Below are 20,068 nucleotides of genomic sequence, written 5' to 3'. Positions count from 1 at the left end.
TTGCACCAGGAGGGATTGGATTACCTACCACCAGGGTTGTTCCCCCCCTTCTCGTTTCCCTGTTTCTCCTGGATTACATCAGAGTGTAGGCTCCTTCATCTGTGAGTAAGCACATACCTCACAGACACAGGGGGAGGTCAGAAACATTTCTAATGTGTTAGAACAGAAAGGGGATAATGGGATATAGGGAGGAGGGCAGGAAGTATAAACAGTCCTTTCTGTGTATGGTTTTCTATTCATCTCCAATGGAAAGATAAGAGATATAGAGGCCGGTTGGTGATGGTGATCTAGTTTCTGTTTATGCATGCTGGTGTGCGTATGTGTTTGCATGTGTGCTTATTGTTCCTGGCCAAAACCCAGTCCTTTCTGTATTCAGATCATAAATAATGAGCAACCTGGAAGGAAATGAAACATTATCCATATAACTCCCAGGGGCGTCTTATCTTGTATGACAGCGATTCATTCCTGTAATCTGACAGCATAGGCCTCAGCCAATTACAATAACAAAATTGAGATAGATAAACAAAATCACCAGCCACAATCTGGGCTTCTTCTCTCAAAAGCTACGTACTAATTAGTCTTCAAAGTAAAAAGCATTCTTGCATGACAAAGGGAGTCCTGTAAGTCGCCACCGCTCAGATCGAATCAGAACACTTTACCGGGTCAGATCAACATTGTAAAGCTTAATAGAGATACAGTAAGTGCAGAACAATGTGATGAGGGGCAATACATGTGACATTACTCGTACTTTATGGTGTGGTTGTACAGAACAAATTGGGGTCAGAATTTGATCCAGGGAACGTGAACTGTTCTGCCTCTCGCTTGTATGTTTAGGTCAAAACCTCACATAATGACTTAGTGTGGTTCCCTGGCTTTTCGACCCATCTGAAACAGCTGACACAAGGCAGAAAGGTGGGTGTGTGAGTTCTGAAGCGAGGCAGTGAAAGGCACAGGCAGACAAGAAGGAGAGGTAACTTTTTTTTGGTAACTCCATTAAAAAGAACCCCTGGGAAGTTTGGACGACTGACAGCTGAGGTGGAGCCTGGGGCAGCCAAGCAGGGGAGAGTGTTTTCATGTGTTTATGTGTGTGTTTCCCTTCACTAATGGGACATATATATATGGCTTCAGGGCTGTATCTCAGGCCCTCACTGAGTGTGACGGGGGGTTCACTCAGGAGTATAGGAACAGGCCTTGGGGACGACCTGTGGAACACCCCCTGTTATCCTCCAGGGAGCGATGCTTTTGAGGTGCGATCCCCCACCACCCTTCACTTCCAATGTGCCGAATCAGTGGAAGGCAGAAACTCAGAGAGTATCCCTGACACTAATATGGAAAAAAGCCTGTTTGGAGCGAATATAAGGGCAAATATTATTCTTCCTGAGCGTAACCACGGCGAGCACCTCTGACCTGGCAGTGAAAGTGCTGAAACAAAAAGCCCAAAGACTTTTTCTGCTCCATCAAAGGAGAACTACATAAAATAAACATGGCCATCAGATTACCACGCTGAACACGGGGCCGCATTAGCCCGCGCCGGCCGCCCTGCCGCCCAACCCCATAGCTCTATGGGAGTTAAGTGTGGGGTCTGCTCAGTCAACACCATGACGCAAAATGGAACAAGCCTCTGACAGAAGCCCCAGGCTGATGGAATAAGGCCCCTACCCACAGGCCCACAGGCCCCCCGGCCCGAGAGAAACATACTGAGCGAGAACGAGGGAGCAAGAGAGACAGGAAAAGAGGAGGAAAGAGAAGGAAAGGAGGGAAAAGGTAGATGAGGGCATTTTGGAAAAGAGGAAAAGACCACCAGTCCCATATTGGTGGCACTGGCCCTGTCCCAAATTGAAAAGCACACACATAAACGCACTGCTGCCCTGGACAGCCAGCAGCATCAGGCCAGGACAGACAGCCGCCAGTGGAGAGAGAGCCAGCGCAGGGCAGGGCAGGGCAGGGCAAGGCAGGGTACAGCGGTTGGTGGTGGTGGTTGTAGCTGCCAGTGAGACTGTGAGGCTTAGCTGGATAGTCCCACTAACAGTGGACACCCTCAGCCCAAAGGATCTGACCTCACAGGGGTTCTTTATATCCCTGCGTGTGCATTTGTGTGTAGGGGCATGCATGTGTGCACCAAAAAAAAAAAAAAAAAAAAAAATAGACACATTTGTGTGTTTATGTGTGCATTTCACATTTGGGTGACGTAACCAGGAGAAAACAGATCTGTCCCTTGAGGAAGACCACGGTTTTTCTCTTGGCCTTTTAGTCACCTCACTGAGGCTCTGCTGTCCATTTCATCCACAAATCTCCCCATCTCCAACCTCAGCCACAGTCTGTCATCTGTCTACATCTGACTGATTTCCCTCCCGGCACCTCTGACCTTCTTTCCAGTCGTCTCAAACCTCATGCAGATTCCTACACCCCCAGTCTGTCTTTTTGTCTGTCTGTGACCTAACAGAGATTCCCTTGCTCCCTTGTTTCCTTCCTGGCCTTAACACCAATCTTCGCCTGGAGCCATGCACAATTTTTTACTTTGACTTTCTTTCAGTCTAGAGCTGACTCTCTAGCTCTTTGGTAACTGTGTCTCATACATCCAGGTTCTTAAATATTTTCAGTCTTAGACCCAAAATGAGAAATATATCTTTGTTTCCTCTGAGCCAGACTCATAAAAGTAATATTACTCCCTTTGCCCCAGTGGGATCAGGATAAGAAAAACAAAAAAACAATTTAGGTCCCCACTGGTATAAGAAACCAGATTCCGCAATATTTGGTATGATGACTACTTTGGACTTAAACCCTCACACTTTCCCCTCTGATTTCCTGATAAAACATGTCTCACAACCTCCAGTGACTCTACAGTCATCGTATTCTGTCCTTTCCCCTGACGTACGACTTGAAAAACCTCCTTATACCGCAGGCTTTACGATGACGCAGGGATCAGGTAAAGTGTTACCAGATCACAAATAGATACTGAGGCCGTGCCAGGTTGTAGCTGTTAGTGTTAAGTGTGAGAGCCATGGGCTTTTTCTGGTTCCTGAAAATGACTCCTGTGTGTAACTACAATGAACACAATCACTGTGGTCCACTGGGCCTCACACCAGCAGCATTGCATTACCGTGCTTGCCTCCCTACTGTTCTCCTTTTCTTTTCATCCTCCTCTCTTTTCTCCTCTGACTCAGCTGTTTTGTAGGAAACTCCGTCTCTTTGAAGAAGGGAAGAATCTTTCATTACTCGACAGCAGGGAGAGAGAAGGAGATGATAGGGAGAGAATAACTGCCCCATTGTCTTCACCCCCCTTCCTCCATCCACCAGTGATAATTGTGTTGAGCTAATTACAGAGAGCCGTTACAACAGGTGTGGGACTCTGCACCTGGGTAAAGAAGTCTACTTAGTGTATGTGTAAGACAGAGAAAAGGGTTGTGTGTGTGTGTGTGTGTGTGTGTGTGTGTGTGTGTGTGTGTGTGTGTGTGTGTGTGTGTGTGTGTGTGTGTGTGTGTGTGTGTGTGTGTGTGTATGACTACTCAATGCTGGGTGAAAGTGTGTCAGTGATTGAGATCACAGAAAACAGTGTGTGTGTCACATGCTTACTAAACCTTCCATGTTACTTAATAGTACTCAGACATTGGTCACCGTATTGTATCACAGACTACTGTAATATCATACAATCAGCATGGACCTATACCAGTCTGAGCACCATCTGTGTTTAATTATAAAGCTACAGACATCTGTATGACATTACTGGAAAGTTGAAATTAGCACACAAACACAGTCTCACTCTCACTCATACACCGCATTGAATTTCAAATGAGAGTGATTACAATCACTTAATTGATAAATGTAACCACAGGGAGCCTCTTCTCGTGATTCATAATCTATAACTGGTCTTTCTCAATGGCATGTTTTTTGATGTCAGCACAGTAAGAAATTGGGAAAAGAGAACCGGAGGCAACAGTGATGATGTAAGCTGGGGGTCTCTCACGGGATCGATGTTTTTTTGAGCTTCTTACCGTAAAGGAATTCATCTGAGAAGCTGACCGGAAGAAAGGAAGCCATTTGGCCAGACGCCAAAGGAGGAACATCATAACTTGTGTTTGCCAAGATGTCGTAGAGCTTCATTCTCAAAACAAAGAGAGCGGTGATCTGTTTTCTAAAGACGTCTGGCTGACTAGACAGTGAAATTGACTGGATATTACAAAAGTGTGACAGGTCAAGTTAAGCTGTTACTCACTCGAAATAATGATATCACCAGTCTGCTGTCTGTTCATGGCAAGCACTTTCTAATTTATGCTTAATGAGCTGGACTTTTTTTTTAAGGGCCAGGGCATTATACCACATTAATGAAATGGGAAACCCTACCAATCAGACCACTTGAGTGTGTCACATCAACCAAAGGGAAATTAAAATCTCCCCTGCTCTTAAGTCACCAGCTTTGACCTTTACGACAGCTTACCTAGGTAAAGGTAACCTCTGTGTGTGGTCGTCACAGTCTCATTTGCTTGTTTGAGTCATGACCCTGCGTAAAATGCTACCATTATTACAGGAAATGAGAATGAGTGTGCCTTTGGAACAGAGGATAATGTAGTTGTATGATCGCCTCCTTATTCAAGCAATTCTACCTGCAGACTCATCATTTAACGTCAAAGAGGAATGAGTCCTGCATCGCCACCTTGTGGAATATTTCTTTGGTGTTCAAGCTGAGACGAGTGCCAAGCCCCAGGGGCCCTGCAGTAGGCAACAAACCTGTCAAAGATTATACGGAAACTGTAGGTCTTCTAGACGACAGTTCAGCGTTTTATTAAAAACAAGTACTTTCAAAACATACATGGAAGCCAAGTCAAACAGTCACGTAAAGCATAACACTATGTGGCCTAACAGACATGGGGTTTTACTCCCTGCTTTAAAATATATTCTATAAAGACATACCAAAGCCAATACATTTGTCTTACTTGAAAATATCTAAGTGAATAAATGAACTGATATGGAAATGTCATGAAAAAACAACCAAGGCACCAAAATGCAGAAAACATGTCCAGTTTGCATTTTCTGTGGTTTGTAATTTGCCATTTCTGTTGATATCCGTTTTTACTTCAATGAGACATCTGTAAGGAGACAAATATGGGCTTCCTCAAAGCCGAGTCCTCTGATTGGCAGGGAGCTCATCCTGGTCAAGTCCCCACAAGAAGGTGCGGAGACGTGTCACTTCCTTTTGGAGCTCAGGACTTGGGATTGGCTGGGAGAGGTCAAGGCGTGGCGTCTCATTTGGCAGGATAAGAGGAGGATGGTCCAGGAAGCTCTCAAAGATGTCTAAAAGATGAGAAAAGAAGTAAAAACAAATGACTTGGCATGACTTGATCATTTTTCTATTTGTGTCATTATATTATTATTCCTATTAGTAGTATCGGTACTAGTAGCTTGTTTTACCTCCACTCAGTTCAGTGCCTGGTGGAGGGCCCCAGGATGCTGGTGGGGCTCTTGTTGGTCCCAGCTTGTAATGAGTGAGCAGGTGGTGCAGCTGGGCAGGGCTTAGCAAGGCATGGTCCTCCTGTAGACTGGTCCAGGATGACTGGAAGCCAAGAGGTCAGTGCAGCAAATGTTGGTTGATATTCTAGCAGAGGACTGAGTAGGCACAGTGCATATGTAGTTGTATTACCTGGATAAGTCGAGTCTTGGGAATACACAGGAAGTTGACTGTGACTGACAGCTTCTTCATAAACTCAGAGGCAATGTCCCCTAATCCTGCCCCCTGTAGCCAGTCCAGAACCAGGTCCAAGTTTGTTCTGATCTGGACAGCTCTGGACCATGAAAACAGTCCATCTGAAAAAAAAAAAAAAAAAAAAAGGAAGTGGATGGAAAGGGAACAGAAAGAAAATGTGTCAGTGTCTGAAAAGCAAGAATGGAAAGGATTCTGTTTCTAAAAATAAGATAGGAGTTTATTCTGTTATCTAAGAGAGCATTTTTATCATGTTATCCACTCAGCCCATATTAAGATGTGACTCCAATGAGCTATGTAACTTTGAAAGAAAAAAGTCTTCTTTTTACAAATGAAAAATTAAACTTTATAAACAATAAACAATGTTCAATTCAGTATATTCAGGGGTCTTGCCACTATTTCACCTTATTTGGTCTGGTATGACCTTAGCAAACTTTAGATTGATATTGCTATATAACTGGTATTACTGATTCAAGTCACTGTTACTGTTACACAACATGTTAGCATTTACCATTGTCTCATAATTGTTCCCTGTGGTCACAGTGGTCAGAAAAAAGTGACACAGGGAGGCTTTAAGCCATGTCCTCTCACCTCTCTCCAGCAAAGTGTTGAGCAGGGAGGTGTTGGTGAAGAAGAAGAGGTAGCCAAAGGTTTGGGAGGTGAGAGGCGGGGACAGACACGCTTCCCGTGACAGCATGAGGGAACAGCGATACACCTCCACCAGCCCGGCAACCTTGGGTGGTAAGGCAGAGATGTCATCCACCTCTCCTTCCTCTCCCCTTTTTATTTCTCCCTCTGCACCTCCAGCTCCATCCTTCTCTTTCTCTTTCTCCTCACTGGAGAATGGGTTGGTGTCCAGGAGAGCTGGAAGTAGTGAGTACAAGGTCTATGTGGACACAAAAGACAGAAACTTGAGTTAATTTGTTTAAAAAAAAAAAACAAAAAACATATTTGATGCTGGAATGGATGATGGTGGAGGAAACAGGTTAAGTTGGGATGGATGGAATGACAGCATGACTTAGTGATGGCAATGTCTGTCTTTCAGCCGATCCACCATTTTGGTCCAAACTTAAGTATTTCAACAAATATTGGATAGGCTGCTGTGAAATTTTCTACAGACATTCCTGATCTCAAGAGGATAAATCCTGCTGACTCTGCCCATCCTCTGACTTTTCCTCTCGCAATGAGGTTGATATTTGTGGTTAAGATTGAAATGTCTCAACATCTGCTGAATTGATTACTGTGATATTTGGAAATACATTCACGCCCAACTACGGATGAATTGTAACAACTTTGGTGATCCCTCAACTTTTTTTTCCAGTGCCGCTATCAAGGCAAAATTTTAATTAGTCTTTTTCACCACATACCTACAAAACTAAAACCTTTGCATCACCCTCACTTTTACTTTTTGTAGTTGTAAGTAGCCAATGTTAATTTGCTAAAACACATTACTAAGATGGTGAACATTTATACATTAGCATGTTAGCATTGTAACTGTGAACATGTTGGCCTCTAGCATGGGTGTAGACAAGTCCTAAATCCATGCTACATTCTCAGTCTAAGCAGGTTTTTGGTATGTAGTATGTTTACAATGGAAAAGTGATAAAATGAAGTAGGCCAAAGTCACATACAGTATGCATTCTGAATACGGTCGATTTTTGAGTGTGCTGTTGATGCACACTATCCTACCACAATGCAAAGCACAAAGGAAATGGAGGAGATGCTCACAGCTGGGAAAAATTAAAATAAATTGTGGGTGGTGGTGAGACAGCTCCAGAAAGATCGTGGTAAACAACAAAAGTAAGTATTAAGACATTTTGCTGTCTTGTTAAGTTCAGTTGGTGGTGACTTTCCAAAGTCACAGTATGGTCAGTGTCACATGCATTGTACCATTTCAGTGAGTTGATTTTTCTTGTAAAAAAAAAAAAACGTATAGAGTGGTGATTAGTACGCAGTGTACTATATACAATTAGTTTTTAGTATAGATTTGGGCTTTTGTCTTATTTTTTTTATACCTTGGTGAGGTGATACACACACTGTTGGAAGGTGTGCATAATGACATCATCCAACTGTGCCAGAGCTTCTGAGCAGGTGTCCATGTCAGCTGTCAAAACTGGGTCCCCGGGGGCTTTAAAGAAATGATCATTAAGATAATGAGATAATAAGATAATTTCTATATCCAACATTGCCAAAGGCCTGTGGTGATTTATTAAACTGTCATAGCTTTTAAAGGTCTCAATTGTTTTCAGATCGCTCTCACCCTCAAACTCCCACTCTTTCTCCATGGTTTCAACTTTGACCTGGAAGAAGTTAAGAAGCTCTGTGGCATTTGACATCCAGAACATCAGGGGTCGAAGGTCAGATGACAGTTTCTGAACATTGGGAGTGCTTATCTCACCCTCTTGCTCTGTGGAACTGGACATAACATTTATGTAGTGTCAGAGTTATGTTAGCTGTAAAATTACTGTGAACATTCTTCTGTCAGTGTTTTGTTTATGCTGTAAAAGAGAAACACACCATACCGTGAGTAAAAATAGACTAAGTTATTATTACCCAACAGTGTTTGCTCCATTTTTCAACGTGACTTTGTTACAAAGCTTTCATCATACCACAAAAATTTACCAAAGACATAACAGCACAAGCACAAATGTATCATGAATCACTCAGCAGGAGATCTCTAAACAGAGGAAACATGACGTAGAACAAAAATGCTCTTACTTTTGCGTGGGATGCTTATCCCCGAATTCCTTAATGTTATCCTGTAAAGAGAGTTGGAGACAGAAGAGAGGAGAGACATTTCAGCTTAGTGTGGGGGTGGAGGAGGGGGAGCAAAGTCTAGCCCTGCAGCCAGGACAATTACAGCACATTTTCCAGCAGGAGGGAAGTGACATCAGCTCATCCTCACTCATGTCCACAACCTAGCAGGCCACAATGAAGGGCATATGTCTGTCTGCTGGTTTTTCTGTCTGACTGAACTTGGCAATCTCAATCTACCTACCTGATGTTTTCGTGCCAGGCTTGTTTAAGTGTGGTTATGGCCATGCACTACTATGCTAAAAAGGCTCATGGTTCATGGTTCACTTGTTCCATAGATGAACTACACTACTTTGATGAACTACTCTGGTCCAAACTGAAATATCTTTAACGAAATATCTATCAAACCTACTAGATGAATTGATATGACATTTGGTTCTCTTGGTATCTCTTGCTTCCAGATAATGAATCTTGTTGACTTTGGTGTTCCCCTGACTTTTTGTCCGGCACCATCAGCAGGTTGACATTTTTGGCTTTTAGTGAAATATCTCCACAGCTATTGGACCGCCATGAAATTTGGTCCAGACATTTATTTCCCCTTAGGTTGAATTGTAATGGCTTAGAGGTCATCGGCAAATGTTAGCATGCTAACACATGAAGCTAAGATGAGCAAAGTGAACATTACAATGTTGTCACTGTGAGCATTACAGTTCTAATGTCCAACATTTTTATGCCTTTAATACAAAGCTAACAGTAAAAAGATGAAAATAAATGAGAGAGAGGGCGCAGAAGTGACACATAAAGGCCCATGGCTGGATCCATTACGCTGGTTGGCCACCAGGTCACCTCACATGCTTTTATCTGAATTTTTGTATATTAAGTTTGTTTTTACTTACCCAGACAATTTCTTTAATTAGATTGGCTGACTTGAGTAATATCTGTGGTGTGAGAGCAGGGTCCAGGTGTTTAGAGGCGTGATCTATCATGATGGACAGGAGATAAGCAGGAGCTAAAGGCCCACCACCAGAGTCTGGAGAGGAATTTTTGGAGATTATTTCCTAGGAGAAAAGGGAGGGACAAACATAACATATGTCATCAAGGCCATTTCAACGACACTAGATAACTACACATTATTACGATTTTATATATGTTTTCCTGCCTCTCTCACCTGTAACAACACATCTGCATGACGGGGATGGAATTTCAAAACTGCCTCGGTTGATCCCAGGTACTGCCTCAGAGCTTCTTGTCTGTCCACCAATCCTGAGGGGCAGCAGGTGGTGGAGGCATCAGCCTGCCACGGCAAGGTCAGAGCCAGAGGTGGAGCTGGGGTGACACGGGGGTCACGGTATAGGAAAAGGAAGTGGCTCCCAAGACCAATCACATCCCCAGACTTTAGGACTGTCTCCCTGTAAAGGGCCACTCCGTTGTGTGTGACTTCACCTCCCCTGAAGGGCCGCATCAGAGCTGGGATAAAATGAGATTAGTTCAAGATGGAATATGTCACTGTAAGAATGATCTTTGTTTTAGGTCGCACACAGTATTTGGAAGGATAGCATAACTTCGCCAGTTATACATTTTGCTGCACCCTACTGAGTGCACAAAATATCTCTGAGCAGCATTGTTAGTACCTTGTCCAGTAGCTGTTCCGGGAACAGCTGAGTCTCTCCGCACCAATAAATGTCTAGCCAAAAGGTCAGGAGCAGAGAGGAACGTGTCCACCTTCAGAGGCCTCTTCCCCTTCCTCTCCCTCTCTCTATCCTTCTCTCTCTCTCTCATTGTGGGCTTTCTTCCAAACACATGCGTATGTCCCGCCATGATGTACAAAACAAAATCCTAAACAAAACACACAGTGGAGAGTAACAGAAAGTCAGGGAGGTCTGTAATCTTTTAAGTGGTATGGTTTATATCAATCCTCTATCAGATTTTAAGTTGAACAGAGGGTGGTTGATAAGGTATGAAGTGTGTCACAGTTTGCTACAATGGAGACCTGTGTGAGGTCATTGTGTGAGATGGAGTGATGCACACAGAGGGGTTTTGTGCTTTTGATGGAGAAATTGTTGAGGCATTGTGTTGCTCTGAGGCTGTTTTGTGCAGGATGCTGAATGGGAGAGGCTTGTAGAGGGATGGAAACCCCGATGGTATTTGGCGATTACAGACATGCAGGTATGATGTCATGCTCAGGATGTGTGCATGCGTGTACCTCCTCACAAATCCTTTACAATATGCCTGCCAGTTTGCATATGTGCACATTAGAGTGTATGCACCTTGCTTTAGAGCATTTGTGCCTGCATTTGTGTGTGTGTGTCAGTGTGTGTTCATGTGTTTACATAGTGTACGTGTGTGGGCGTTGTTTGCGGGTATTTGTGTGTGTGATACCATCTGTCAGCATGTCTTGCCTTGCTCTGATCGTAACCCTGCAGCAACAGGAAGTAGGGCCGGTCTGTGGGCGGAAGGATCAGACTTTGTGACATCACTTCCAGGTCGCAGCAGGAGTAATCCCTCTCATCCTCTGCTGGCTGATTTGTCCATCCAACCTTTGCTTCAGCTTTTGACGCCCTAATCTGAAATAGCAGGTTAAGACATGATGAATAAAACCAAAAAAAATGCATTAGTAATTCCGTTCTTCCTGAACACATCATCTTCTTTACCTCTCCTGGCTGTGGGTTGATCATGCTGACAATGTTCTTCCTGTCCTGCACTCCTCCATTATTATTAGCCCGGTTGCCAGAGCCACGTGGGTCATTGCTGACATGGTTGCCTTGGCGACGCCGCAGACTCAGGTTCATGTCGCTGATGCTCCTCCTGAGCTCTGTGTTCCTTCCCCGGTGGCCGCGCTCACTCTCCTCTGGTCCGCCTCCTGATGACATCCTGCTCCGCCGCCAGCGCACACCTGTTGTCCAGGCAGATAATAGGTGCATCGGTCAGTTTGACCCAGTGTCATTTCATAAAGAGTCAGTCATACCTGTCTGTTGAGTCTTACCTTGGTAGTTCTCTCCCTCCCTCTCTCGCTCCTTCTCCCTCTCTCTCTCTTCTCTCTCATAGTCTTCCTTCCTTTGGATTTCAAAGCGCCGTTCAAATCCGTCCTTAGGCCGCCACATGTCCACTAATAACAAGGGACATTCCCATGGTGCAACACCTCTCCGGCACTCTGTCTCCCATTTGATAGCTCCATCTGGCTGCTGGATGGGCTTTCCAATGACATCACACAACAGGAAGTCCTCAGGGCTGTGTTTCTGGAGAACTGGAAGGCAAATTAGGAAGGGAGGAAGAGTGGAGGGTTAATTATTTTTCCATAACACTGCTGTTTATGTTTATATTCAGTCATTCCCAGTTGGTTCAAAAACGTCTGAAAAAACTATTCTAAATAACAATTCAACAGAGACCCAAATGAGAGAAAATTCCTCCCTCTCATACCTGCGTCATCTGTTTCCTCCCTCTCTCTCTCAGTGTAGCGAGTGATGACCTGGGCAATGAGCTGCCTGGCTGTAGAATGGATGTTGGCCAGGAGGGAGCGATAGTTGGCTCCGCTGGACAGGGCATCCCCATAGATCTTGATCAGGCCTGGGGCAGAGGAAGAGGCAGGGGGCAAGTAGTGGTGGGAGGAGGGGGCAGCTGAATGAGCCCAAACCTCTCTCTCCCTCTCCCCCACAGCCCGGTCCCGGTCGCTGTTGGAGCGCCCCCTCAGAAAGAGATGGGAAAGGCGCTTTGTGCGAGACTGGGGCCCAGCAGGCCGCGGCCTGAGGAAGGCCGGGGAGGGAGATGGGGATGGGGTAGGGGAAGCCAGCGAGGGGGTGGAGTTAGAAAGGGAAGAGGAAGGAGCAGAGGGGGCCTCGTGGAGGGAGGCTGCGTCAGAGCTGGTTGTCGACCTGGTGAAAACCAAGGAAGGGAAGACAGATGTAGGAGAGAGGAAGGAGAGAGGAAGGGACCAGTCAGCTGTGAATTATGACTGACAAACAAGGACCAAAATAAAACAGGAAAGGGTTACAAGGTTGAAAGGATACTAATGACAGTGGAAGTAAGATAAGATGCCATCAGTACATATACTGTTCATCCAACAATACTTATCAGCCACTGAACTCTAACTAAACAATAACTAGAATGAGAGTTGCTTAACCTAAGACCGAATATGTGTGATATAGAGGTCTTTAGACTGACTTGACAGAGACAGCGCTGGGCCAGCGACCACCAAGCTTAGCAAAGTGTTTCCTGGGAGAGTTGATCCACAGACCCACTGGGAAATGAAGTTTCCTGAAGCGAGGACTGCCAGACCCCTCCATCTGACAGAAAAAAATTAAGGAGAAATTTGGCTTTTCAGTTCAGTTATCCGTTGTATGTCAACATACTGTAAATGTCATGTTTCTTCCAACCTGCCTCCCCACTGTATCAAGGAATGTGTTGCAGCCATGCCAGGATTAAAACAATATAACAATAGAATGATGTCACCATAAAAAATATCAACAGGATACCTACAGCAGGTTGTCAACATGATGAAAACAAAAAGAAATGAACCCAGCCCAACACCATCAGCCCCTGGAAATCATAGTGAGTATTCTTCATTCTCAAACAGGAAGCAGGTTTTGTGGGACAAGTCCAGCTGTTTGCAGTGACAGGGGAAAACCCACTCCAAAAGTCACTGCCTGTCCATTTCTCAGTGTTATTCCTTTGTAAATTACCACCAAAATTAGAGGATCACGTTTTCTTTTTTTCCTTTCTTTTTTTTTTTAAGTATAATCTCTCACAAGACTGAAAATCTTGTCATATCTTGACAAGTGTGTCCACACTTTAAATCTGTCCATTCTGGACAGAAAAGATTGCAGCTTTTCATAAGCATCCTGACATCAACGTTTTTGTGGGAAAAACCATAAAATCAAAAAGGTACAAGAAAGAAATGCTTTTCGGTATTAGATAATGAATACACTTACCCACAGAGACTTCTGATCCTTATAGTGTGTTATGATTATCCTTCACCACCCAAATGCTAACACGCAGCTCAGAGTAATCTAATAAAAACCTTAAATGTTTCCTTCTCCTCACAATGAAATTCCATTTTTTTAAAGCGTAACCCTGTCACACATCTACATACACGTCTCTACTTCTAATCGTCCATTTCTCTAGACTTAATTACCTTTTTCTTTAGTTTTTCTCACTAACTGGACAAGCTCTGCTGCCTCTCTCTCCCTGGCTCTCAGCTTTTCTGCGTCTATAGATAGAGAAACAGGCCCATTGTTCTAAGTGACAGAATTTCCTTCCTTTGCTGTGGACAACACCTATATCCTGACTGAGTGAGGGAGAGAGGGAGAGATTGGTAGAAAGCGAGAGAAGGGTGAATTTACACACATATGGGACCTTGTGGGAATATTGTATACTGGATTGTACACCACAAAGCAATCTAGTCTGTCTAGTCCAGTCTACTCTATTTTTTGGCCTGTGTGGATAAACAAAAATGTGCTATCACTCTTTCATCCATATACATTTTAATTACATCAATCTAAGTGCCAGGACAGATTCGTAAGAACATGCCCATTTAAATCCTGTAGCATGTTATGCTTTCACAGTCACGGTGCATCACACAACACACAGAAAATAGCCCAGTTTGAAGTTTTGTTGGAAAGAGGATGGAGGAAATGCACACACTGAGACAGGAAACTAGAGGGAGCAACAGAGACACCTGTGATCTTTGACCTGGTCTTCGACAGGAAAATGGTGATGGAAAGAGAAAGGAGACAGTGACTGTGTCCCAGTTCAGGGACTGGGTTCTCTGAAGTCCACTTTGCTAGATAGAATACATCAGAACACGCCAAATGTTTTGTCCCATTTCAAAGGTTCCCCCACTGTTTCAAAGTGCCTGTATTCACTGAAAGAGAGAACAGATTATTTCCACTTAAATACAGACAAGATGAACAGCAACTGTAAAATTAGCCTGGTATTGTCATTAGTCATCACTGTCAGAATCATATTGATACAAAAAGTCTGGCTTAACTGTAACTGTTCCCCTTACCAGTGATGTTTTTGAGCAATAAATAGCTGAGCGCCAGTAGACTGACTGATATATGCAGGAGGCCTGAAAAAAAGTGCCATTATATGACAAGTGACATATGACAAGAATAACGTGTGGTAGCTACAAAAAGGCAAATACAGAATGTAAGCCTACAGTGAAATGTTGTCAAATATTAAAAAGAAATGTTTTATCAAAGGCATTTAAAAGAAAATGCAAATATTAGAGTTTGAGTGCTCACATTATAAAAACTGTTTTCTTGTGGCCTGAGGGACCTGAGTCAGTACCTTTGACATGAGTCAAGAATTTGATGATTGACAAACTAAAAAAAAAAGATGTGCACTTTGAGTTTGACACTTAAACAGTGGATTTGTGGCTACACTAGGACTGAAATACCCAATCCATGCCCAGAGATTAAAACTTTGGGCTGTGTAAGCTACTTAAAAAATAGTGTCTCTATTTTTTCATGGCAAATAGAAGCAGAGTATTTGGCCATATTTGGCAAAAATATGAGTGTGGAACACATTGAGGACACAGATGGACAGAGAAAAGGAGCAGGTCGGTTTGAAACATTGCTATGCATATTTTGATATATTTTTTTTGAAACCGACACAAATTCAAGCTGACCACAGCTGCAGTCCTCTGAGGAAAGGAGTAAACTGGACTAAACTTGAATCTGCTGCTGGATTTTGCCAGCCACCTTTCAAGCCTACAAGCTTTGATACTAAAAGGATATACTTTGGGTGGAGTATTGCTCTTAAATTGAAATCAGAGAATCCTGTAGTCAGTGAGGTGAAGTCATCTTGCGTTCAAGATTAAGCAACCTAATGCTATGTTGACTGGTTGCAAAATGACTGGTTGAGTCTTGATGTTTACACTTCTTGCAAGATAGTTGGTCTTACTGTTCACCCTTGCCTTAACAACAAATATCATTTTGACACAAATACATGATTACAAGAGAAGACAGACTAGAGATACTTATTACAATCATTAAAACTCAATAAAGCTCAATGAAACAATTTTTGAGTCCTGAAAACTTAAGTTGAGAACAGGGACAGTCCCAATAACTACTCCAGCCATGATTTAAACTAATGCTTCAAAGAGCTAAGCTAACAAAATTGGTCTTTGGTTCACAGTTTCAGATTTCAACATTAAAGTCTGCAAAAGAATCAGTGATGGCTCATTGGTGTATACTGGGTAGACGCTGGCAATTTTGTCAGCACTGCAATTGAATACAGATGTGAGACCTCTGAGAGCAATAATGTGCTCTGACTCCAGCTTGTCACAAACCAGCTTGAAGTACAGCCATTAAGAAAGTCTACCAGATGTAGAGATAACAGCAAACACAATATAGAACTGAAATAATGGGACTAAGCATGACATTTGTATGAATACCAGCACATAAAGGAGCCAAAGGAAAGGAATTAGCTGACAAATATGCAAAGGAAGCCACAAAAAGGGAATGACACTGATGTGACCATATGCTTAAGGTGGAAAAAGCAGAGGGGGAGAGAGAACAGGAGGATAGTTATACAAAATTCAAAGGAAAGTTTGAATGCATGGTGCGAGCAGGAGAGAGGAGACAGTAATATCCATGCCATGGTTTGGATTTTACAGGATTAGAACAATATTTAAATCATTATTATAATTTATTTTGTGAAGGGGAGCACACTTTAGAACACACTAAGCTTTACTGTCCAAAATATGATGCCTTTTCATTTTCTTTCCTTTACTTATCATTAACAGACTCCCAGTCCATTTAAACAACGAGAAGAAGAAGAGGGGGAGGACCTTATAACCCAGCATTCATTGCGCGTCGACGAAGAAGGACATCTTTCTGAAGAGGACACAGCTAGAAGCGTCCCAAGGTTAGCATCGGTAACTCCGATTTTTGTTGTTGTTATTAATTATTCGATCGTTTACTTTATCTTTCGGGCTTTCTGATGCTCGTATCTATCAAAAACTCGAGAAACAAGCGGATGTTTTTAAACGTGTTAGTTATCAATCAAGTCTAGATAAGTTAGCATGTTAGCTTACTGCTAGCATGCTAGCTTGTATTCAGAGCTAAATGTGGCTGTAACATGGACCTTATGATTGTTTATGTCAGCGCAGATTTACGCCTGTGTATGAACAATTTAACATTGAGTAACGCAAAACAAAAATGGCGTAATATCCTTGCTGACGATAACTTTTGATTACAGTGTTATATGTCGACTTAGCCAGTTAACGTCGAGCCTTGTGTTGAGGTTAGACTGGTCGCTGTGTTCGTCTGACATTTATTTAAACCTGTTTCAGCTGAAAGTTAATCCAGCCTGTTTCTTTTCCCACAGACTCGTTTAGACGTGTATTTGAAGCCGATTAAAAATGGCTGAGACTATTGACGAGAAGCTGAAGAACTACAGGACTGCTCCCTTCGACGCCCGATTCCCCAACACTAACCAGACCCGCAACTGTTACCAGAATTACCTGGGTGAGTACAATAAGGATTTTTAATAAAACTAGTTATCCGTAGTACGCAAGGACAGACACTACAGTCATTTCATGTCTGAGCTTTGTCTGGAGTGGCTTCACCTATAAACGTCTGCAACAGCTCTAATATTATTTTAACAAATTGCTTGAAATGTGGTGAAACTGACAAGTTTGTGACAGTTCAATTAAAACCATTGTATACATGTTAACATCAAGTGTTTTGCTTACCCAGCCATCAGATTGACATGGTGCACCATAACAAAGATAGCTGACAGTTAACAAAGGCATATCAGTTGCCAATCAGTCATATGAAAGAGTAATTAAGATATTATCTCAGCACAGCATTGGTAGTGTTGAGTAACACAGTTTTGGCAAATTTACTGTTGTGATTTACTCTTGAAACTGTTTTGTTATTTTATATTTCCAGATTACCACAGGTGCAACAAGGCCCTGGAAGCCAAAGGCCAGGATCTGACTCCTTGTCAGTGGTACATGAGGGTTTACAAGAGCCTCTGCCCCATGAGCTGGGTAAGCTGGGGGACTTCAGCTCTGATAGTTCACTCTTAACATATGTTAAGGTGTCCTGTCCTTTTGGGGAAGATACTACAAAGTTCTTTGAGATGTACATTAAACTGCTTGTCATAAAGGACTTTATGATAAAAACAGTTTACCTGTTTTTGTTCTTAGTTTTCCTTATTATATTTTTATTTTAGAGATAGAATAGTCTCACTGCTGCATTTAAAGCTCAAAGAACCTGGTAAATTTGAGTTGAGAATTCACAGTCACAGTTCTTACCAAGGTCAGGAACAGACTTCCATGCTCATTGTTATTGACAGGTTCTAATGATTGACATGAAATGATTGTGAATGTAAATCAGTGCTCCTGCCTAAACTTGGGCATTACTGTTTGCTGTCATATGGCTGATATTTTCCTCTATCTCCTGCAGGTTGCTAAATGGGATGAGCAGATAGAAAATGGAAGTTTCCCAGGGAGAATCTGACATCTTGAACCATTATGGACCAAGACAGTCAACTGCAGGACGTTCTGTTACTTAAACCTTTACCTCTGTAGCATAGCATACTTAGTGTCATATTCAAAAGCTGTCACATCTTTGTTATCATTGATGTTACTTAAACTTTAAACTATAAACACGCACAAGTTTCTACCCTGCATGTTATGGACTGAAGTTTGTTTCCAGTTTCTATTCTACAGCATTGTTTAATCAATAAATACGGCGCAGATTTAACTAAAAGGTCGTTGTTCATCATGATGTTTTAATGTTTCTCTGCACTGAATTGAATTCTAGGGTGTTTCTCTAAGTCAGGCATGGATAATGTTTTCCTTAAATCAGTAACTTAATTTAGCAAAACAGGCCTGTTTGGCTGCCACTGTGGTTAAATTCTGTACCTATTTAGGGATAGATGAAATGGAAATGTCTTCTTCTCAGTGTCAGTCTCAACCATTTTTAAGGTAGGGCAAGGTTACACTGTGAATGAAGTTCAGCTGACACTGGGATTATCCAATTAACATTTCATTTTATAGATAGATAAATAGATACACATACTCACACGCCGGCCACTTTATTTGGTACATCTTGCTAGTACCAGGTTAGACCCCGTTTTGCCCTCAGAACTGCCTTGATTCTTCGTAGTGTAGATCATGGATTCAACAAGGTGCTTGAAAAATTCCTCAGAGATTTTGGTCCATATTGATATTTTTGCACATCCATAATGCAAATCTCCAGTTCCACCCACAGTCTATGGTTCCACCACATCCTAAAAGGTGCTCTGTTGGATTGAGATTTGGTGACTGTAGAGGCCATTTGGTGACAGGGAACTTATTGTCATGTTGAAGAGGCCAGTTTGAGATGATTTGAGCTTTGTGGCATGACATCCTGCTGGAAGCAGCCATCAGAAGATGGGTTCACTGTGGTCATAAAGGGATGGACATGGCCAGCAACAATACTCAGGCAGGCTGTGCCGTTTTAATGTTGTTCAATGGGATCCATGCTTTCATGTTGTTTAGGCCAAATTCTGACCCTACCATCTGAATGTCGCAGGAAAAATAGACAGTCGTCAGGCCAGGCAACGTTTTTCCAACCTCCTGTTGGCCAGTTTTGGTGAGTCCGTGCGACTTGTAGCCTCTGCTTCCTGTTCTTAGCTGACAGTAGTGGCACCCAGTGTGGTCCTCTGCTACTGCAGCCCACCTGCTTCAAGGTTACACGCGTTGTGCGTTCAGAAATGCTTTTCTGCTCACCTTGGTTGTAACGAAGGGTTATTTGAGTTACTGTTGTCTTCCTATCCGCTCGAAGTAATCTGGCCATTCTCTCTCAACAAGGCATTTTCGCCCAGAGAACTACCGCTCACTGGAATTTTTCTCCTTTTAGGGCCATTCTCTGTAAGCATTTGAGATGGTTGTGTGGGGAAAATCCCAGTAGATCCACGGTTTCTGAAACAGACCAGCCCGTCTGGCACCAACAACCATGCCACGTACAAAGTCGCTTAAATCACCTCTCTTACCCATTCTGATGCTCGGTTTGAACTTCAGCAGGTCGTCTTGACCACGTCTACAAGCCTAAATACATTGAGTCGCTGCTATGGGATTGACTGATTAGATATTTGCGTTAAGGAGCAGTTGCACAGGTGCAGCTAATTAAGTGGCTGGTAGTCTCGCTCGCTCTCTTTTCCAATTGTTGATTAACAGGAAAGACTTTTAGACTCGATTATCCAATGGACTGATCATTCCTATCTGTTAATAGCAGCTTTACTGGTTTTGTATCATAACTGATTGTGCTATAATGTGTGCTGGAAATCTTTCTGTAATTGAACAGGTATTATGTCGGTGGGGTGTCTGGTGGTCCAAAGAAAGTCCTGAAATGTTTAATAACATTCATTCTGGTGACCAATTTTCCATATTGTACAGTTGTATATCCATCACTATCTTTTGTTTTGAAACAGAGACATTGCCATGATCAAGTTGTTTTTTTTGTTTTTTTTTAAACTTTGATTTGAACTGTAGCCCTCCTGGATTACCCGTGTTTCCTTCATCAAGTACTCCATATTCTACGGATTATACCAGAGATGAAAATACACACAGTGATCTCCATGTGTTTATTTAGTCTTCTCTGAAACACCCATGGGCGGCACGGTGGT

General features: G+C 42.8%; 2 protein-coding genes across 2 annotated transcripts; one reads left to right on the top strand and one right to left on the bottom strand.

The window, feature by feature from the left end:
• Nucleotides 1–4,753: 4,753 nt before the first annotated feature.
• Nucleotides 4,754–13,631, bottom strand: rasip1 (Ras interacting protein 1). Its single transcript, XM_041044166.1, has 16 exons — nt 13,375–13,631; nt 12,608–12,729; nt 11,867–12,318; nt 11,433–11,693; nt 11,101–11,342; nt 10,849–11,013; nt 10,081–10,285; nt 9,618–9,916; nt 9,346–9,507; nt 8,414–8,454; nt 7,956–8,110; nt 7,711–7,823; nt 6,287–6,581; nt 5,636–5,799; nt 5,407–5,548; nt 4,754–5,289 (listed from the first exon to the last, which is right to left on the bottom strand). Exons 2-16 carry the CDS (start codon nt 12,727–12,729, stop codon nt 5,111–5,113), a joined length of 2,997 nt encoding a protein of 998 aa, XP_040900100.1. The 5' UTR covers nt 13,375–13,631; the 3' UTR covers nt 4,754–5,110.
• Nucleotides 13,632–16,251: 2,620 nt separating this feature from the next.
• LOC121185874 (cytochrome c oxidase subunit 6B1) lies at nt 16,252–18,168 on the top strand. Its single transcript, XM_041044364.1, has 4 exons — nt 16,252–16,315; nt 16,778–16,917; nt 17,344–17,444; nt 17,863–18,168. Exons 2-4 carry the CDS (start codon nt 16,812–16,814, stop codon nt 17,914–17,916), a joined length of 261 nt encoding a protein of 86 aa, XP_040900298.1. The 5' UTR covers nt 16,252–16,315; nt 16,778–16,811; the 3' UTR covers nt 17,917–18,168.
• The last annotated feature ends 1,900 nt before the right edge of the window (nt 18,169–20,068 follow it).

The sequence above is a fragment of the Toxotes jaculatrix genome, chromosome 8 (genome assembly GCF_017976425.1).
Source record: "Toxotes jaculatrix isolate fToxJac2 chromosome 8, fToxJac2.pri, whole genome shotgun sequence".
NCBI lineage: Eukaryota > Metazoa > Chordata > Actinopteri > Toxotidae > Toxotes > Toxotes jaculatrix.
This window is presented reverse-complemented; position numbering and strand designations above follow the sequence as displayed.